The sequence below is a fragment of the Calonectris borealis genome, chromosome Z (assembly GCF_964195595.1).
Source record: "Calonectris borealis chromosome Z, bCalBor7.hap1.2, whole genome shotgun sequence".
NCBI classification, from domain to species: domain Eukaryota; kingdom Metazoa; phylum Chordata; class Aves; order Procellariiformes; family Procellariidae; genus Calonectris; species Calonectris borealis.
The window spans coordinates 35,546,294-35,565,626 of NC_134352.1; the positions used below are offsets into that span (position 1 = coordinate 35,546,294).

At 40.9% G+C, this 19,333-nt stretch overlaps 1 protein-coding gene across 2 annotated transcripts in view; it reads right to left on the reverse strand.

The window, feature by feature from the left end:
• The window catches only part of FBN2 (fibrillin 2), a 184,239-nt gene that overhangs the window by 116,328 nt on the left and 48,578 nt on the right, over nt 1-19,333 (reverse strand). For both annotated transcript variants that reach the window (XM_075136377.1, XM_075136376.1), the window contains exon 7: nt 14,871-14,996. In XM_075136377.1, coding sequence (XP_074992478.1) covers nt 14,871-14,996 — 126 coding nt within the window. The remainder of the gene's footprint in view (nt 1-14,870; nt 14,997-19,333) is intronic.

The window sequence follows — 19,333 nt, forward strand, 5'->3', positions numbered from 1 at the left end:
CTGGCCTTCTAATACTCCAACTATAAGCAAGAATTTTGGCCAACCTCTTCAAATGTGACCAAATGTTGCATTTTCACTTTTTTTCAGATATTTTTAATCCGTTCAAATGTTTCTGCTAACTAAAAGCAGTGGACTCATTTGAACACTGAAACAATTTTGTATGTAAATACATATTAAAGAGATGTCATCAGGCTGCTGAATGAGCTGCTGCAGGTAACAAGGGGCTGTTAGGGCACTTGGCACCAGGACTGAGAGCACCGTGTCCTGTTCCAGCACAAATTGGAAGCAAAATGAGGAGCTGAGGCAATGAGAAGCCGTAGGAGGAAGCAGTCTGACTGTATTGTTAGAGATGTGAAGCACAGCAGAGCAATCTGGAATGGAAGAATAAGCGGGAAGAACAGCATGAGGGTAAAGACTATGTCACGACCATTTATACAAACAAGCCATTTTAAGCAACCACTACAACTGTGACAATCTTTAGACACACAAAGATTTTTAGGGTCATTTTAGTAACCTAATTTTGCTTTTAAGTGACCTCTGTATATTTCCTTTTTGAGTAGCTTTCAGTGAATGTGAACTGTGGCCCAGGTTTAACATGGGAGGCATTCTGAGAAAACATGGGAAAACATGGGCCAACTTTCTAACTTGCTTGAGATGAGTTATGTTTTTCAGTTGGAATGATATGATACCGCATGTTTTGCACAGCTTGATACCAAAGATAGTTACAGGTACAATTTAAATTAGCTTTCCTACTGCGAAACAAAAGTCAAAACAAAAAAATCAGACTATTGAACCCATGTCTCATGTCAGATAATGCAGGAGAAGCATCAGAAAGAGCGTATGACAGAAATTATCTTGTGATGACACTGTGAAGGTCTTCACATTCCTGACCCCACAGACCATTCCTTGCACTTTTACACAGACCTATCATTTCCTTGGACCTGTCACTCTAGAAATTCTCGAGATGAGTAATGAGAAATAAACTTTAGCAAGGGTTATTTCTTAGGAGACTTTTATGTGATGAATACTTTGCTCCCTCCCTTGCCACATTCTCCACACTGAAAACTCAAAAGAAGAGTGCCAAAAAGATCTGGCATGCTATATTAAAAATATAACTCCCCACTGTGGGAAGGTCCATACATGAAGAATTCTGTTTAGATATGAATCTACAGAGGACATTCAAGTACTGAAATGAAAATTAAGTTTTGCCACAAGGCCACTAAGAATGTGAAGACTGTTCTTTGTAAAGTGAAGGTATTAATAAAACAATCCCTCTCCCCAGGCATGTCATTTGGAGTGTCATTGTAGAAAAGACAATTTATCTTACAGGTAACGTCTTCAAACTTCCTAACGAATCCATACATATAAGCATCCTGCGGCCTTTGTTGTTTATTTTACACTATGAAGCAGAATCAGAGGAAGTGAAAATTTTGCGTTTTTAATAAGGTTATTTAAGCATTTCAGAGGACACAAAAAGTTTAAATTTTACATTAAAATAGTTACAAAATGATGACAACTATTCCCTACATTTTAGATATCTGTTCAAGTATGTACAAAAGAAAGTGTCATTTTTGCTAAATCAAAACACTTCTAAGAAATAAGGCTTTCACTTAAGACTTCATAGTTACCCACTGCAGAGATTCCAGAATTCCAAATGATGGTATAAATCAAAACCAAATTAATTCCCTAGGAAATCTCTGAAATCTTGCATTAATTTACTACATTAAAGACAATATATATAATGTGGTGAACTGCTTACCATCTGATTTAATCCAATGAAATGAAACCATGTGTGTAAATCAAAACAGAACCGGAACCGGCTGCATGCCTTGATGAGATCTTTCATGCAGTACAGGTCTTTCACAACACTTAAGTCTTTTAAACATGAATACACACAGTCTGAAACATCACGTCAGAAAGACAGGTAAGAAAATTGGACGAAATGAGGACTCTGCAGGAAGAGCTTACTTTTTCCAGAAAGTGACACCTTCCCGATGGCAGAGTCACTGGATGCTCATGCAAGAAAACTCCTTTGTTTTACTATCCCTTGAAGCACACCTTCAATCTCAAGAAAATACTACACTATGCTTTTTCATCACTGCTGTAGCGGTTCCAGAAATAAATTCCAAGACTAATTCTAAAGTTCAGAGGCACCCAAACTTTGATAAAGATATCACCAGCATGGTGATCACCATTTACCAGCATGGAAATGCTGTCTGAAGATGCAAATACTGTACACAGGAACAGGATATCACAAAGCTGGTAGCAACGGCCACCAGTGGTATGTGAGCAAGTTAAATTTAAGAATCCCTGTGCTAGGAACTAGTTACACAGCATTTTCAAAATATCTGTTTCATTCAGTCACTTTCTTAGAGAGTGGGTCTTAAATCTTCTAGGTTTTGTAGCATTTCTTTCTTGGTTTGTTTTTTTTTTTTTTTTTTTGATAACTGAGGTACAACAGGAGCTATGACACATAAGGAAAACAAAAAAACCACAAGAAAAACGAATCTATAAAAATTTTACTACTAAAACCAGCAGGCACTTGAAAACTGAAAATTTCCCCTTCGTTTTCACTCTGTGAAATAGGTACCTGTTACTTTACATCTGATCTCCTACCAAAGGAAACCAAATTCCAAACTAGTTGGTCATACGGTAGAAAGCCTATTGAGGTAATGAGTAGGTCGAGTTTGTAGCGCTGGCAAGTGAAAGACATAGGAAGGAAGTAGTTAGCCACTTCTGCACAGCTGCAGGACGTAGACCATCTTTCTCACCTGGCTACATGCACAGGAGTTTAACACTGTCTAGGGCTCTTGTCCAAGAATGACAGGGAGCTGGGAAGGGAGGAAGTACCTTCCTGAAACCTGGGCAATGACCAGAGTGGTAGTAAGACTCCAGAGCCTTCTCCATGCAGAGAGCAAAACTTTTTTTTAAGCAATTAACATGGAGAACCCTTATGAAAGAATAATTTTCTTACTTACTGGAGCAATACCAAGTCAGTGGATTTTTCGTTTCACTAGTTTTTGAGCTAAATCTCTGTCTCTCCTTTCCCCCTCCCTGGTTCTTGCACGTGCAATTCTTTCAACAAGATCTCTGTTACCTCTGACTGGAAATTCTGAGACTTTACCTCAGTAAGAGCTATTTTTAGAATGGCTGATTGAAAAAGCTACTCAATTTCCTCCGTTCCCCCCCTCCAAAATATATAAATTAATGGTCTCGGGAAAAATGCTCCAAAGACAGTAAGAGGAGATGCTGTCTTAAGGGTGAAAAAGACTGGTGGTGTGAATGGCTGTGGTTCCAGCATTGCACACGAGATGAGAAGGCCAATTTCAATGTGAGAACAAATTTAAATGTGTGGCATAAACTTTGCAGGTGTGAGTATTAATAGGTGAGCTTCTGCCAAAAAAACCCAGTCTGGCTACCTGTCACCCAGAATTCATTTTACTGCTAGAGTAAGCAGGATTTTATGAATAACTGAATTAAAAGTACCAGAAAAAGGGCTCTCAACTGCTGAATTCTGAAAAAGGGTTCCCTGAAAATAGTTTTAGTCTATAGTGGTACCTGGTAGTATCAAATCTGAATAACGCACAGTGTAATGAAATTATAGGAAGGAATTATTAAAGCAGGAAAACCAGAAATAGAACGGTTTCTTTTAAAAGGTTCTTTACATTTTTGTGCCCCGTTTAAAAAAAAAAAAAAAGGAGTTAGCCTGTGTCATATAGTCCTAGCCCTTTGATGTCAATAGTACAGCAACATATATTTTCGGAAGAGCATCAGAGGCATCCTACCTCCTAGAGTACCTTTGACTGTAAAGGGTGTCATAACTAACTACATTTAGTCAAGGAGTATGATGTATTTTCAATTTGAGAAGAGTAAGTGGAACACATTTATTAGATCCTTGAAGTACTAATAAGTAGTAGTCCACCTCTTATGTAAACCAGCAAGCACAACTGAAAGCTTATTTCTCCTCTCAGTTTATCGATATACAATCCATCTCTGAACAACCCATAGACGCACATTCCACTAAATCTGGAAGATAACATCCTAAAAATGAACAGAATTTCATTCCTAAAAAGACAATGAAAACTCAATATATTGTAGATCAAAACTTTTAGGCCAAAAAGGAGAGGTGGTTTTCTTTTGTTTAGTTAAGACATCACACCAGTGCTCCGGATATCTGGAATTTGGTACAACCCTTGTAATGGCCTTTTCCAAATTTTTTCAGCTCTGTGCCCATTGCTTGAATCCTTCCATGACTTGCCCAGTATTGGAAGGAGTTGTCCTGACTGCTGTGGAAAGTCTATAAATCAGAAATACACAAAACTTATAAATAAAATCAGTAATGTTGAACCCTGAGCTGGATTAATTTTAAAGGTCATATTTCCCCAAATAGCCTAAGCTACCTAGTTACATTTCTGCACATGAGGGCATATACACACAGTTACACATACAAGTTGTTCTCATGTGTTTTGGAAATCCTTTAAACCCTCTTAACTGATATACAATTGCCAGTAATTTCTGAAAGGTCAGTGTTGGTAAACTGTAATCTGAGGCTCAAAATAAATCCGGTAAGTCAAATACTGATTTTTTTAAAAAAGAAACACGGGAATATAATGGAAGCAAATAGCCTAGCAAAGTAATGTTTATTGCTTAGCATACTTCTAGCAAAATACCTTATGGCACAAAAAGCATAATGTGAACATTTCTACTTATTCTAACAATAGCTATTGTCTCCAGGAGGAACGATGGGAGAAAAAACTCTAACCTACTGTCGTGGTTTAACCTGGCAGGCAGCCAAATTTTGTCTTACTTTGTTTTATAGCAAAACCAGCCTTCAGAAGGATTTGAATTATTCTCTTCCCTTTCTCAAAAACTTCTTCTGCTGTGCTGCCCCACACAATGATGTCATCAATGTACTGCAGGTGTTCTGGAGCCTCACCCTGTTCCAGTGTGGTGTGGATCAGTCCATGGCAAATGGTAGGGCTGTGTTTCCACCCCTGGGGCAGTCGGTTCTAGGTGTACTGGACGCCCCGCCAAGTGAAAGCAAACTGTGGCCTGCACTCTGCCGCCAAAGGGATTGAGAAGAACGCATTAGCGATGTCAATTGTGGCGTACCACTTGGCTGCCTTTGATTCCAGTTCGTATTGGAGTTCTAGCATGTCCGGCACGGCAGCACTCAGTTGTGGCGTGACTTCGTTTGGGCCATGGTAGTCTACTGTTAGTCTCCACTCTCCATTGGACTTTCGTACTGGCCATATGGGACTGTTAAAGGGTAAGCGAGTCTTGCTGATCACTCCCTGGCTCTCCAGTCAACGAATCAGCTCATGGATGGGGATCAGGGAGTCTCGGTTGGTGCGGTATTGCCGCCGGTGCACTGTTGTGGTAGTGATTGGTACCTGCTGTTCTTCAACCCTTAGCAACCCCACAACAGAAGGGTCCTCCGAGAGACCGGGCAAGGTAGACAGCTGTTTAATTTCCTCCGTCTCCAAGGCAGCTATACCAAAAGCCCACCAGTAGCCTTTTGGGTCCTTGAAATACCCTCTCCTGAGGTAGTCTATGCCAAGGATGCACGGAGCTTCTGGGCCAGTCACAATGGGGTGCTTCTGCCACTCATTCCCGGTTAGGCTCACTTCGGCCTCCGATACAGTTAACTCTTGGGATCCCCCTGTCACTCCAGAAATACAAATGGGTTCTGCCCCTTTACGGCTTGATGGCATCAGGGTACACTGTGCACCAGTGTCTACTAGAGCCTTATACTCCTGTGGGTCTGATGTGCCAGGCCATCGAATCCACACAGTCCAGTAAACCCGGTTGTCCCTTTCCTCCACCTGGCTGGAGGCAGGGCCCCTCTAGTTCTGGTCATAGTATCCATCTCTCACTTCTTGCAAACGCGAGTCAAGAATTTCTCCGTTACAACTCAAAGTAAGATCAGTCCTTCTAGTCTGTCTGCGGAACTGTTCACTGGAAACCGGACTGTTGTGAGACGGGTTTTTCCTGAAAACTGGAGCAGCATTTTTCCTGGGGGAACCCCCTTGTGTCATTGTCTTTCCTTGCAACTCACATATTTGTGCCTCTAGGGTGAAGGTAGGTTTTCCATGCCTCATGTCCTCTCCGTGGTCACGCAGGTAAAACCACAGGGTGCCCCGTGGTGTGTACTCTCTATATCCTCTCTCTTGAGCAGAAGAACACTGACTCCTAATGGCTGAGATACTGGTCCGTACAGGTGGAGAACAGGACCTATTGTCTTTGAGTTGCTGGACCTCCCGGGACAGTTTCTCCACAGCCAAGACAAGGGAGGAGGAGACAGTTTCTTCATACTCCCAGAGTCTGCTATCCATGTCATCCACCGTTGGTGCTTCTTCCTCTTTCCAGCACAATACTGCCAACGAACTGGCATGCGACACTGGTACGCTCCGAACCAACTTCCGCCACATGGGTCGCGTGCACTGGACTTCATCTGGATCTTTGGGCGTTTGGTCATTGTCCAGGTCACAACAAACCACCTCCAGTATGGCTAATTCTCTGAGGTACTGGATACCTCTCTCCATAGTGGTCCATTTGCCTAGGCGATATATAACATCTTCCTTGAAGTGATACCTTTCCTTCACGCCTGAGAGGAGTCGCCTCCAGAGGCTGAGGGCCTGTGTCCCTTTTCCAATTGCTTTGTCAACGCCCCCTTCCCAGGGATCCCAGCTGTTTGGCTTCCTTCCCCTCTATTTGCAGGCTACTGGCCCCATTACCCCAGCATCGGAGCAGCCAGGTAACAATATGCTCGCCTGGACGACAGCTGAAATCTTTCCGCATATCTCGCAACTCACTCAGGGATAGGGATCGGGTGGTTTCCGTCTCGTTTATGAGTTCTTTCACTTCCTCCTCCCCTCCTCGTGATGGCCCTGCTTTTCCATCATCCCTTTCTAAACGACCTGACTTCTGCTTACAAGATTTCTTCTTCTGTACAGGGGCGATGGATAACAGCAAGGGTTGGTCCTCTGGTTCAGCTGTAGTACCTGTTCCTGGGGTTTGGGTAGCTGCAGTGCCTGTCGTGGGGGTTGGACTAATTGCAGTGGCTGTTGCCAGGGTTTGAGTAGCCACAGTGCCTGTCGCAGGGTTTGGAGAAGCTACGGTGACTGTTGCCGGGGCTTGAGTAGCCACAGGGTTTGTCGTGGTGGTTGAAGTAGCCGCAGTGCCTGTCGTGGGGCTTTGAGCAGCCACCGTGTCTGTTGCTGGGGTTGATCTCCCGCTGCCCACCACCCCCAGGACCCGCCACTCCACCTGCCCCGATGAGGCGCCACTGTTTGCCCTCCCTCTTTTCTTGTTGCTGAGGGTTGATCTCTGGGCAGTATTCCTGAAGAGTTGTTTAACCCTAAACAAGGCCTGAACCACACTCAGGAGACATAGCAATATGATCATGCTTGTTTGAACATCCCAAGGATATTCAAAATTCTCAGGGAATATTGTGGACATCTTCGAGAGGAGGATAGAAGAAAAAGGAGTTTCTGACGATATGGAAGGGAAGATGAACAAGTGGGAGAAAGTGTCCCATCCTGTCTCCCCCTTAAATTCATTCTCCGAGGAGAAAGAAGTGTAATTACTAATAGTTTCTAAGAGGTGGTTCCCAAGGTACAGAGATGACGGCAGTGCCAAGTACAGATACCAGATTAGACTTACAACCAATGATTTTATCACCTCATAACAGCAGCAAAATGATAATCTTGGCCCAGTTCCGAATAATGATAAACAGCACAAAAGGGAACACATACTGCAGGCAAGGTATTACATGACCCAACATTGAGAGCCAGCCCCACAACTTTGAGAGCCAATACATCAACATTGTGACCAATCAATATAATGAATGCTTATAACAATCTTGCCTTAACACACTTTGATCAGATCTATCTTTATCTCAATCCTTCGAGCCCCACGTTGGGCGCCAAAAAGGACTGTCGTGGTTTAACCTGGCAGGCAGCCAAATACCACGCAGACGCTCACTCACTCCCCCTGCCGGTGGGGCGGGGAGAGAATCGGAAAGGTGAGAGTGAGAAAAACTCATGGGTTGAGATAAAGACAGTTTAATAGAACAGAATGGGGAAAATAATAATGATAATGATAGAATATACAACATGAGTGATGCACAATGCAATTGCTCACCACCTGCGCTGACCGATAACTAAGTAGCGATCGGCACTTCCTGGATCACACCTACCGTTCATATACTGAGCATGACGTCACATGGTATGGAATACCCCATTAGCCAGCTCGGCTGGCTGTCCTGATTATGTCCCCTTCCAATCTTGTGTACCTAGCTCAGTCGGTAGGCATGGGAGCTGTCCTTGGACTAGGAGGGTACTTAGCAACAACTGAAAACATCAGTGTGTTATCAACATTCTTCTCATACTAAATCCAAAACACAGCACTAGGAAGACGTTTAACCCTACCCCAGCCAAAAGCAGGACACCCACAAAATATATCTGGATGTTTAAGGGCAAAAGATACAGCAGGGGATCTCAAATCCTTCCTTCTTAAGTAGAAGACTTGCTGTTAAACAAAGAAAGTCTGATTAGTTAGTGTAAGATTCCAGCCTCTGCCTCTGAACACTGGAACCTTGCCTGATTACTGACTCCAACTTGGATTTTGTCCTTTGTAGCCAACAACTAAAATTTGATCTTGTTTTTCATACTTAAGGAAGGGAAAGGAGTGAGCAGAATACTCCATACTACATCACTTCTATATAATGTTTTAAATAAAAAACTTCATTAGAACAATGCAGTTTCTATTAAATAACTTCTCGGTACACAGGTTCTCACTCTTTATATCCTTCCCAATGGCCCAATCCATAAATATAAACGATATAACTTTACTCAAATGACCAGTTCCACTAACTGAAGGTGTAATTGTCTGAAGAACTGGCTTAGTTTTATCCTATAAATCTCACACTGAGAGATTATGAACACTCAAAGCCTTTATTGGAAAAAAAAACAAAAGCCTGAATAAAACTATGTCTTGGCTTTCATTCTCTGCTTCATTCTTGGAATAATGTAAGCATGGTATTATGCTGGTGTAATTTCGGCATTACTACCTCGGTTGTGAACCGTGGGGAAACGGACAAGTAACAGTTTCATTATGGTTTGTTCCCAGAAAAAATGGCACAAACTAGGCACTGCGGGTTGTTATCTGCATAATTCCCTGTGGGGAATTACATGACTAGGGAAGCTAGGGGGAAGCTGTGACCAGAGACTAATTAGTACCTAACTTCTGCCACAGACAGAAGTGGCAGGGGCTTAGAAGAAACAAAGCCAGAGCATATGACCTGTTCGGCAGTAGGCTGCCAAAAAAGCTGGAAATGAAACCCCATTGATTACTGAACTATGAGATAACAGCAAATATTTCAGGCTGCAGATGATGTTTCACTTCTATTAAGCATGGTCCCATAAGCACCACAGATTTTTAAGCAGGTATGTGTTGAAAATACATTTACCTTTTCCTGTGGATACTATCAGGGACAACTGTTGAATAACATTTTTAACAATTCAAGCAGTACTTTAGATAGGTTAAAGAAGTAGAATGCAAAGAATGCTTTAATTACTGTTTCCAGAAGGAAGGAAACATCACTGAATAGGTTCTCCTTTTGGCATCAAAGCTGGAGTGCAGATGCCAGACAGAAACACAACATACACAAAATGACTGCATTTTTTGGATGTCTATGAAAACAGCCATTTGATGGATTTTAACTGCATCCTTGCCTGAGAGGAGGTATCAGGTCTCCTTCACATGGAGCTCTTCTAGGGTTAAGAGCAGTAAAGCATGAGCTCTGCCACGGGCAGATCACAGACATCACCAGAACAGGGACTTCATTTATTGAACTGAGACAGTAGTCCACCACAACAGATATCCAAATGCTGTCTTTGCTCTGATGATATATTTATCACATTAGAAATGGCTTTTTTTAGGACTGACACCTCAACAGCTGGCTTGGGCAAAAGCGCTATTGCCCTACTCCTGCTGTACAAGTCTCATGGAATAACAATAAATACACCACGATTGAGAGAATCAAAAAAACAAGTACACCTCTAATGAACGAGGATAAGTAACTATTCATCAAAAAACATAGAATCATAGAATCATACAGGTTGGAAAAGACCTCTAAGATCATCGTGTCCAACCGTCAACCCAACACCACCATGCCCACTACACCATGTCCCTAAGGGCCTCATCTACATGTCTTTTAAATACCTCCAGGGATGGTGACTCAACCACTTCCCTGGGCAGCCTGTTCCAAGGCCTGACCACTCTTTCAGTAAAGAAATTTTTCCTAATGTTCAATCTAAACCTCCCTTGGCGCAACTTGAGGCCATTTCCTCTTGTCCTATCGCTAGTTACTTGGGAGAAGAGACCAACACCCACCTCACTACAACCTCCTTTCAGGTAGTTGTAGAGCGCGATGAGGTCTCCCCTCAGCCTCCTCTTCTCCAGGCTAAACAACCCCAGTTCCCTCAGCCGCTCCTCATAAGACTTGTGCTCCAGGCCCTTCACCAGCTTCGTTGCCCTCCTCTGGACACGCTCCAGCACCTCCATGTCCTTCTTGTAGTGAGGGACCCAAAACTGAACACAGTATTCGAGGTGCGGCCTCACCAGTGCCGAGTACAGGGGCACGATCACCTCCCTGCTCCTGCTGGCCACACTAGTTCTGATACAGGCCAGGATGCCGTTGGCCTTCTTGGCCACCTGAGCACACTGCCGGCTCATGTTCAGCCGGCTGTCAACCAGTACCCCCAGGTCCTTTTCCTCTGGGCAGCTTTCCAGCCACTCTTCCCCAAGCCTGTAGCGTTGCCTGGGGTTGTTGTGGCCGAAGTGCAGGACCCGGCACTTGGCCTTGTTGAATCTCATACAGTTGGCCTCGGCCCATCGATCCAGCCTGTCCAGGTCCCTCTGCAGAGCCTTCCTACCCTCCAGCAGATCAACACTCCCGCCCAGCTTGGTGTCGTCTGCAAACTTACTGAGGGAGCACTCGATCCCCTCGTCCAGATCATTGATGAAGATATTGAACAGGACCGGCCCCAGTACTGAGCCCTGGGGAACACCGCTCGTGACCGGCCGCCAACTGGATTTAACTCCGTTCACCACAACTCTCTGGGCTCGGCCGTCCAGCCAGTTTTTTACCCAGCGAAGAGTGCACCTGTCTAGGCCGTGAGCCGCCAGCTTCTCTAGGAGAATGCTGTGGGAGAGAGTGTCAAAGGCCTTACTGAAGTCCAAGTAGACCACATCCACTGCCTTTCCCTCATCCACTAGGCGGGTCACCTGGTCATAGAAGGAGATCACGTTGGTCAGGCAGGACCTGCCTTCCATGAACCCGTGCTGGATGGGCCTGATCCCCTGGTTGTCCCGGACATGGCTCGTGAGCGCCCTCAAAATGAACCGCTCCATGATCTTCCCCGGCACCGAGGTCAGGCTGACCGGTCTGTAGTTCCCCGGATCCTCCCTCCGGCCCTTCTTGTAGATGGGAGTCACATTGGCGAGCCTCCAGTCATCCGGGACCTCCCCAGTTAACCAGGACTGCTGGTAAATGATGGAGAGCAGCTCGGCAAGCTCTTCCGCCAGCTCCCTCAGTACCCTCGGGTGGATCCCATCCGGCCCCATAGACTTGTGAAAGTTACTCTCCAACATTAAAGCAATCATTGCATTTAATACTATAAAAAGTTCTAAACAGTCTCAAGCTGAAAGAGTCCTGCCAAGATAACCAAATGTAATTCAAAGAATACCAATTTGAATAAAAGCCTTCAAATGAAATGTCTTGCAACTGACAACACAAATCCAAGATGAGTAACAACAAAGCATACATTTCTAATCTATACATTGCCTACACAATCAAATACACTACATGTTTGTTTAGCAATTACAGCTGGTTTTGCTTCAGCTTTGAAATGAGTTGATTATAGTTCTAACATTTTCAAATTCACTCTTTCAAGTGAGGCATCACAGTCACATTTTGGAAAACATTCAACATTTGCAATTTTTTGTCTGATAGTTGTTTCTATTTAATGGCATAATTACAAGAAAACGTTTCTGAATTTTGTGTACTTTATGTTGTGATGCTCAGTAAACTTAAGGTTGAATTCCACTGAAAGATAAACTGTAACGCCAGAATTTTTCAAAATCATGGTAACTGTTACTTATTGTTTGATATCCCACATAACACAAAATGATGGTAAAAATAGCCAGTTATGCAAAGACAATTGCAAACAGTAGATGCTTATTCATTCCCTAAATGTTGTGTAACCATTGCAAAAGTACATTGCTTAGAAGGTAATGATAGCATTAAGATACTAACAAAACTAATCATGTCAGGTATATGTCAGATTTAAGGTGGGTACAGGTAGCTGTTAAGTTTACTGTGCCTGTGGTCTGGGCTGGTAGGATACAAACTAGCTTTGGTGCGCAAGTTACATATCCACATCAGTATGGCACCATGTCTGACCTGATAGTAGTGCCAGACATTGTTATATAAACTCAGTCATAAACTAAGTTGCATATAATTGTTAATGATATCTGCCAATTTACCTTTCCAAATGATTAGAGTTCGTTATCAGAAAAAAGCAGGTAGTGTTGGATTGTTATTATACATCTTCATACTTTGTGTTCTGATTCATCTATTACTAATACCCCCGCACCCCTTGCCACCACTACTCTATAAGGAAATAAAAAGGAAGTTATAATTTTAAGAGACAGTGATCGAGCGGCAAGCAATTCCAACAGCAGCTGGGTTTCTGCAGTTAGCAATGAATGGAAAGGGATGCTTCATCCTTTGGGCTTCCTTCCACATAGGTGAAGAGGAGAAAGCAGCCAAGTAAAGCATCACAAGCTAACAAGCATGATGTCCTTTTCTAAAAACAGCAGAAGCGGTGGATACGTGGTCTCAGTTACCTTTTTTCTACTTTTTCCACCATGGGTAGAGTCCAAAGGAGGGCTCTTGTGAAGGGAAAACAAAGCACCCTGCCCTCTTCCTCTTTTTCTAATTACTATTCTCCTTCCTGTATGCTGATGCCTCACTGAGAGTCTACAAATCTCATGTATCCTACCCACTCCTGCCTGTTCGCCTCCCTAGTAATAAAAATCCCACTACTTCTTGTCTATGGTTACATTCCCATTCTGTCTCCCACAACAAATGAAAGATTTTACTAGGATGTGCTGCGCACTTTATGCTTAGCCCTGTTCGTCACAGGTTGTCACAAAGCACAGGGTAGATGAAATGCCTTGGGTTTAATTCTCCCAAGGAAAGTGGCTCTGATTACAAACTTCCCTTTCGGTCATCTTCTTTTGTAGGATTCCTCATGCCACTTGGTGTCTTCTGGTTTCTCCCTTGATCCTGCAGAAGGCTGTGGAGATGCCATTCTGTTCTATTGCTCTACAACTCTTCTACTGTTCTATTGTCTTCAAGGTATGGGGAAATTCTTTTTGCTGGTGTCTCAGCAAGTTCCCTGGTGTTCCCTTACTTTTAAAATGGTTCAAATGGATCTGCTTTACCTGTGAACGTGATTGCTCCCTGCAGAGCCCTAAACTTCTGTGCATATACTGGATACCTATCAGCACACCCTTGAATACAGTTAGGTAGATACACAGGCGCACATGCTGCTTCTGTTTCTCCTCAAGTGTGATAAGAAAAGCAATATTTCTATAGTTGCAGCTCTATTTCTTGCAAATTGTTTCTTGGAAGGTTTTAACAAGATATAGCCAGGTCTGTCCTAGAAAAACTCATGACAGGAATATCATTGTGTACTGAGCAGAAATTGAAACTAATAAACATTAAAAAACAGACGAAGGTGGAGGACAAGACCAGAGAAAAATATCTTTGGATTTTTTTTTTACTTACTCTTCAGTCTTACTTGCAACAACACCAGATGCAACATTGTCACTTATAAAATGTGATTTTCAAACTGATTGTATTACTTAATTTCTCTGCGAATTCTGTATTGTAGGCAAAACTAAGGAAAACTCTGAGACGACTTCCAAAATTGGCTACAAATCTTGTGTTTGTTTGTAACTGAATACTAGGTATAATGTAATTTGGTAATATACTTAAATTGCTGCCTAATCACAAACCAAAGCCTTGAACAAGCAGTCCTCTTATCTGTGTAACTTGAATATGAAGGTACCCACCAGCTGTGATGAAGTTTGAGAGTTCAGATTTCTTTCCAAGGCATGGCAAATTCTCTCAAATCAGTAAAGTCTTCATCAAACCCACAAAAACTCAGCAATTTTCTATCGCATTATTTTAAACTATACAGAATTGCTGCTCTTCATTATATCAACATGTTTACTGAATAAACATGGTCTACGTTTATTAAACTACGCCTACTAAACATGGTCTATTTGATTTTCCATCTGAAAAAGAAGGACATTTCCAATGCATTTTACTTACCCAGGCTCTACAACAAAAAATGTGCATAGCAGTAATTTCTTACATCCATTACCAAAACTGTCACGTTTGCTTTTCACACTGTAGTCAGTAGGCTGAAAATACCCACCTGTACTAGAATATTTTGGACATTTTTGAGAAAACAAACAAAATGTGAATAACTCAGTTGCGGTTATATGCTGCTCATGGATGCACTCTTTATCAATAGTTCTAAATTTTGAAACAGGATGAACACTGTCTTTACCCACATGAGTCAGACAGAAAAAAACTTCTAATGCAAAATATGAACAGCAAAGTAGAAACAGATGATGCTGTGAAGAAGAAACAAAAAGCACATTACAATGATGTTATGTGTGTTCAGATCAGACACTGCAACTATTCAGAACCTTTTCTTCCATTACTGAAGCACTCTAATGCTTTACTTAACCACTTTTTAGGTATATTCTCTGACAACATCACTTACCATCACATTTTTGAGTTGCCTCATTCTGTTTGTGACCAGCAGGACACTTGCACTCGTACGAACCTACTGTATTAATGCAGTTTCCTCCTTGGCAGACTCCAGGGATAGCCTGGCATTCATCAACATCTACAAAGACAAAAAAGAAGGATTACTTGACATAAGATACAAAATTTCATCATGGCTTTTGCTGATAGACAGAGAGCTCTGAAATTATTCTTAAAAATTACCATAGCAAACCCCAGCACATTCCTCCACTTCAGCACCCACGTAAGATATGGCAATTACAGCAGTAACGTGACTCAGACCTTCATGCGTGTTGTATTCGATTCCGTATAAGCTCAAAATGTATTACATGTATTGCCTTACAACTCACATACATAGCTTTAAATATTTAAGAAGTGCACTTAAGTCAAATCCGTACAACTTACTGTTGATATCCCATGCCCTCAGATTGTTCCTTATATATTAATTAAAAAACACAGATTCTTGTTTTGAAAGGATCTCTACCTGTACATATGGACTACCCTCCTGTCTACCTTAACAAGATATGATAATTCTTGCAGGATATTCTTTCTGGACAGAAGTCAAACTACTCAAGTCAATAGAAAATAGGTGCTATACAGCCGTGATAAGTTGTGTGGCTAATGATCTGCATAACTTTATTTACTGAAGTAATAAGTAGTACTAGACTTTCATAGATTTCTTTAGGCTCGACTGTCAGTTACATAAATGCTCTTAGTAAACATATTGCTGTTTTTGCTTCACATCTTACTTTCAGTAACTTCCTGTTGTATTTTATTATGTACTATTTCCAGTTCAAATTGTGTTGGGATTTTTGTTTCCCACTTTTGTTTGTTTATACATAAAACATCTTGTATTTCTGCAGGTTTTTATACAAAACTATCACATGACTCAATGTGTAAGTGCAAATGGGCAGTTAGAGTAATACCAAGGATCATAGAGGCCTCTATGAAATAACCAGTGCTAAAGCAGACTGAAATTCTTTGTACACAAGAGAGAACAGGCATGATATACATCTGATATGTGGTATTTAGCTTCTTAGTAGCTCTTTTTAAAAGTTCAGTTAATCTATAGCTACCAGAGAGTTCAGAATTAAAAAACCGTACTAATTCCTTCACAACAAAATTTTGCATGCAGCCAAATGTTCATATAAGAGAGAAGGCTTGGAAGTTTTGTTCCAAAACCGGCAGAAGCTCTTCTGTGAGATTTCAGGTAATATCTCTTGTCAATCATTTTGCCCTTCCACAGAAGAGGCAAAAAACAACTGATTTTCTTAGCTCTCCACACTGTGAAACAGAAATAAAGGAAACTGTCTTTTGCAGGTTGTAGAAAAGGGAGCCACACAGCTTCCAAAGAGTTTCCTCTGTGCAGAGGTCAATTTCATACTATTTTCTCTTCTTGGATTACAATTAAGTATGGAATTCAATTATAGAGTTAAAGCAATATAGTGCCTATTCTAAAAAAACCACAATTTTATTTCACTCCTTTCTCCACTATGATTAAAATACCTATTTAAGATTATTATATTTTTAGAGCATTTAGGAAAAATATTTTTCATCTTTTTTTCCCCAAATTTTTCATTAGTGCCAAATAAACAAAGAATCTTAACCATTACCCTATTTTCCACTTTCAGTCGGCTTTCCTGTTAGCTTGCATGCATTATTAAATGAAGCAGCTGGTAAACTTTATTTAAGATGCAGAAGAAAGCATCTCTTTCCTCTTCACATTCATGTTTTCTTTCTCTCTACCCTTTCCCTTCCACAGCCAGCTCTTTGCCACTATGACTGTACAGAACAGCGAGATACAGATGGGGTAGGACAAACATAGTAATAGTATAATACAGTACTCCTTTTCAGGAGGATGTTCATTATCTCGAAGCCCTTACAAGACACCGAAATTCCACCTGAGCCTGTGGATTATAATACTTCCTCGGTTTTTGTTACTCCTCATGTTTGTGTTATAGATAAAACCTGTGATATATGCCTTCTCCGTTCACCCGCTTTTTCATTTAAGCAGGTATAATTGCTCATTGTCAAGGAAGAAGACAATTTTTTTTTTTTAAACTACTGGACTTGGTTGTAAGTCCATTTGCTGGAGAAGTTTGCATGTAGTTCCTGAATCTGTGCTGATTTAGTCAGCACAGTACCATGTCCAAAAGCAACAGTTAGATTGTAAATGGATTAAGGACTTTATGAGAGGCATAAACTTTCTGCAAGCATTTTTCTTCTAAATAACTAGTGTTTGGTGCAATCTAGTTTACCTGGAAAGCAAACTTTTCGTCTCTGAATTGTTTTAAGGAATTTGGACACGATTTAGCAACATCTAGACAGAAGATGGGTTCCATCATTTATTCACATCCAGCCCACCTAGTAGCTCCCTTCTGAGTAAAACTAATATGGTGTTTGTCTTTTGACCCTTGGGCCTCAAAATGCATTCATCACATGCAGTATGCCTGTGCCGTGTGTCATTTATTAATGCTCATTTAAATTAAGCCAACTGTGTCAGCAGATCAGTGGTTAAAAATAACCACTGTATATCTTTCACAGTTTTGTAAGCCAAACATGTCAAGTAATAGTAAATTAGTGGCAGTAGCAGCCAGAAATGAATACTTTCCAGAAACAGAAAAGGTATCACTGAAGCCTTGAAGTGAACAAAATGTTAAGAACTATTGATTCCATTCATTTCTTCCAATTCCAATCCTATGAAATTGAATAATTTAAAATCCAATCCTTTAAAAGGACAAATAAATGTCAAGCTCTGCTGAAGTTTGAAAAGCCGATCCCAATTATGCAACACAGTATAGTGCTTGTCCAGTGAAGAAAACACAAATAGTATCATGTACACTGTCCTGCTTTTCTGTGCTAATATCAATCTTAATTTGCGAGGGCTTAGATGTTAACTATTCTAAGACATATTCAAATGTAGAAGGAGTAAGTATATTCAACTTCAGTGTTAGCTTAAAAACATATATACACACTACAAGCCTGATGCTTTTTTTTGGTCAGTATCACCTTTTGATGAAAACCCAAGTTTGTTTTAATATATCATTCGTGCTTTGGAACTGAGAGAAGTCAGAAAGGACAAAAGTATTTTCCTAAAAGGACGTATTTTATTAATTGCTTCCTAAACGCCATTTTAAGATATAAGACTATTTTATCTGAAAATACAACAAATTAGAAATGAAGCATATTTTTATTTACTTTTTATATCTTTGAGAGTCAGGCTAAGCCACACAGAAGTTTTAGCATTATTAATTATCCATTTACTCATGCTTTTAAACCCCAACCACATTAACACAATAAAATTTTTGCCATAAACAGAAAATTAGATGAATAACTCTTTAGATACAGTTCATATACAGAGGTTCAATATGCTACAAATTAGGTAAAATGTTTCCATGTGTTCATAAGCTTGATAATATCTGGCAAGTGAAAAAAAGGTTCTTTGCTTTTGCAGAGTTTTCTCTGCAAAATGCCTGCGGGATTTGCAGAGCTAACTTTAAACATGTACCTTTGAAAATAGAGCCAAATTCGGCTTCCCCTTCTGATGAGTGGACTGTTTCTCAAAAAACTCTGAAGAACCAAAAAGCTCAGGAAAAATAAATCCTCTCAGATTTTATACACAAATTTTGGAAAGTGCACTTTTTATTTACAATGGTAGTAGTAACAATTACCCAAATACAAATTTTCTCTTGAATTTTACCTATAATACGTATTGGGAGTTTCTTTGCAATGGATTTGGCATGTGGGAACTAGGAAGTGAACTGGTCATCAATATAATGGAAAACTATTGGTTCTCCCTCTGCATCCTAGATAAAGAAATACTACAAATACAAACATACAACAGAAATAATACTAAGCTTTTTTTTTCCTGTTTTAATCCTTATTTTCATGACAGCAGGATGGGATCTTAGATGACACTGTTAATACTGTCAGTAAACCAGACACATTAATTCCAACCACTAGATTATCCAAAAATTATCATCTATCACTCTTCATTGTGAATTTGAACCTTCATCTGTCTTTTCTCTTTTGTCCAGTCCACGTCAGTGGCTCTAGTTTTCAGTACAGGATATTCCTACTATAGAACAGATTTTTTGGGATATTATCTCCTGTAATGGCTATACATACTTAACAACGTCAGCAATGGAGGCAGGAAGAAGAACCTTCATATTTTCAAAAGCTATTCAGCTGGGACTATTTTTCTCTCCTTAGTGCAAAAAATTAACTGTCCGAAGGGAAAGGGTGTAGCTGAGAAATGGACTGCTGAGGAATGCAGGGAGGAACTGAGAAAACGTCCAACATGGGATTTCTGCCATTACACTATTCCTAAGGCCGTGTAGCAACTGCAATAAAGTACTTTCAAGTGGAATATTTACGTTCTTCCTGACTGAATTCTTGAGAAGAGGGATGTCTGAACAGCTACAGTTCCTGTTTAAGCAA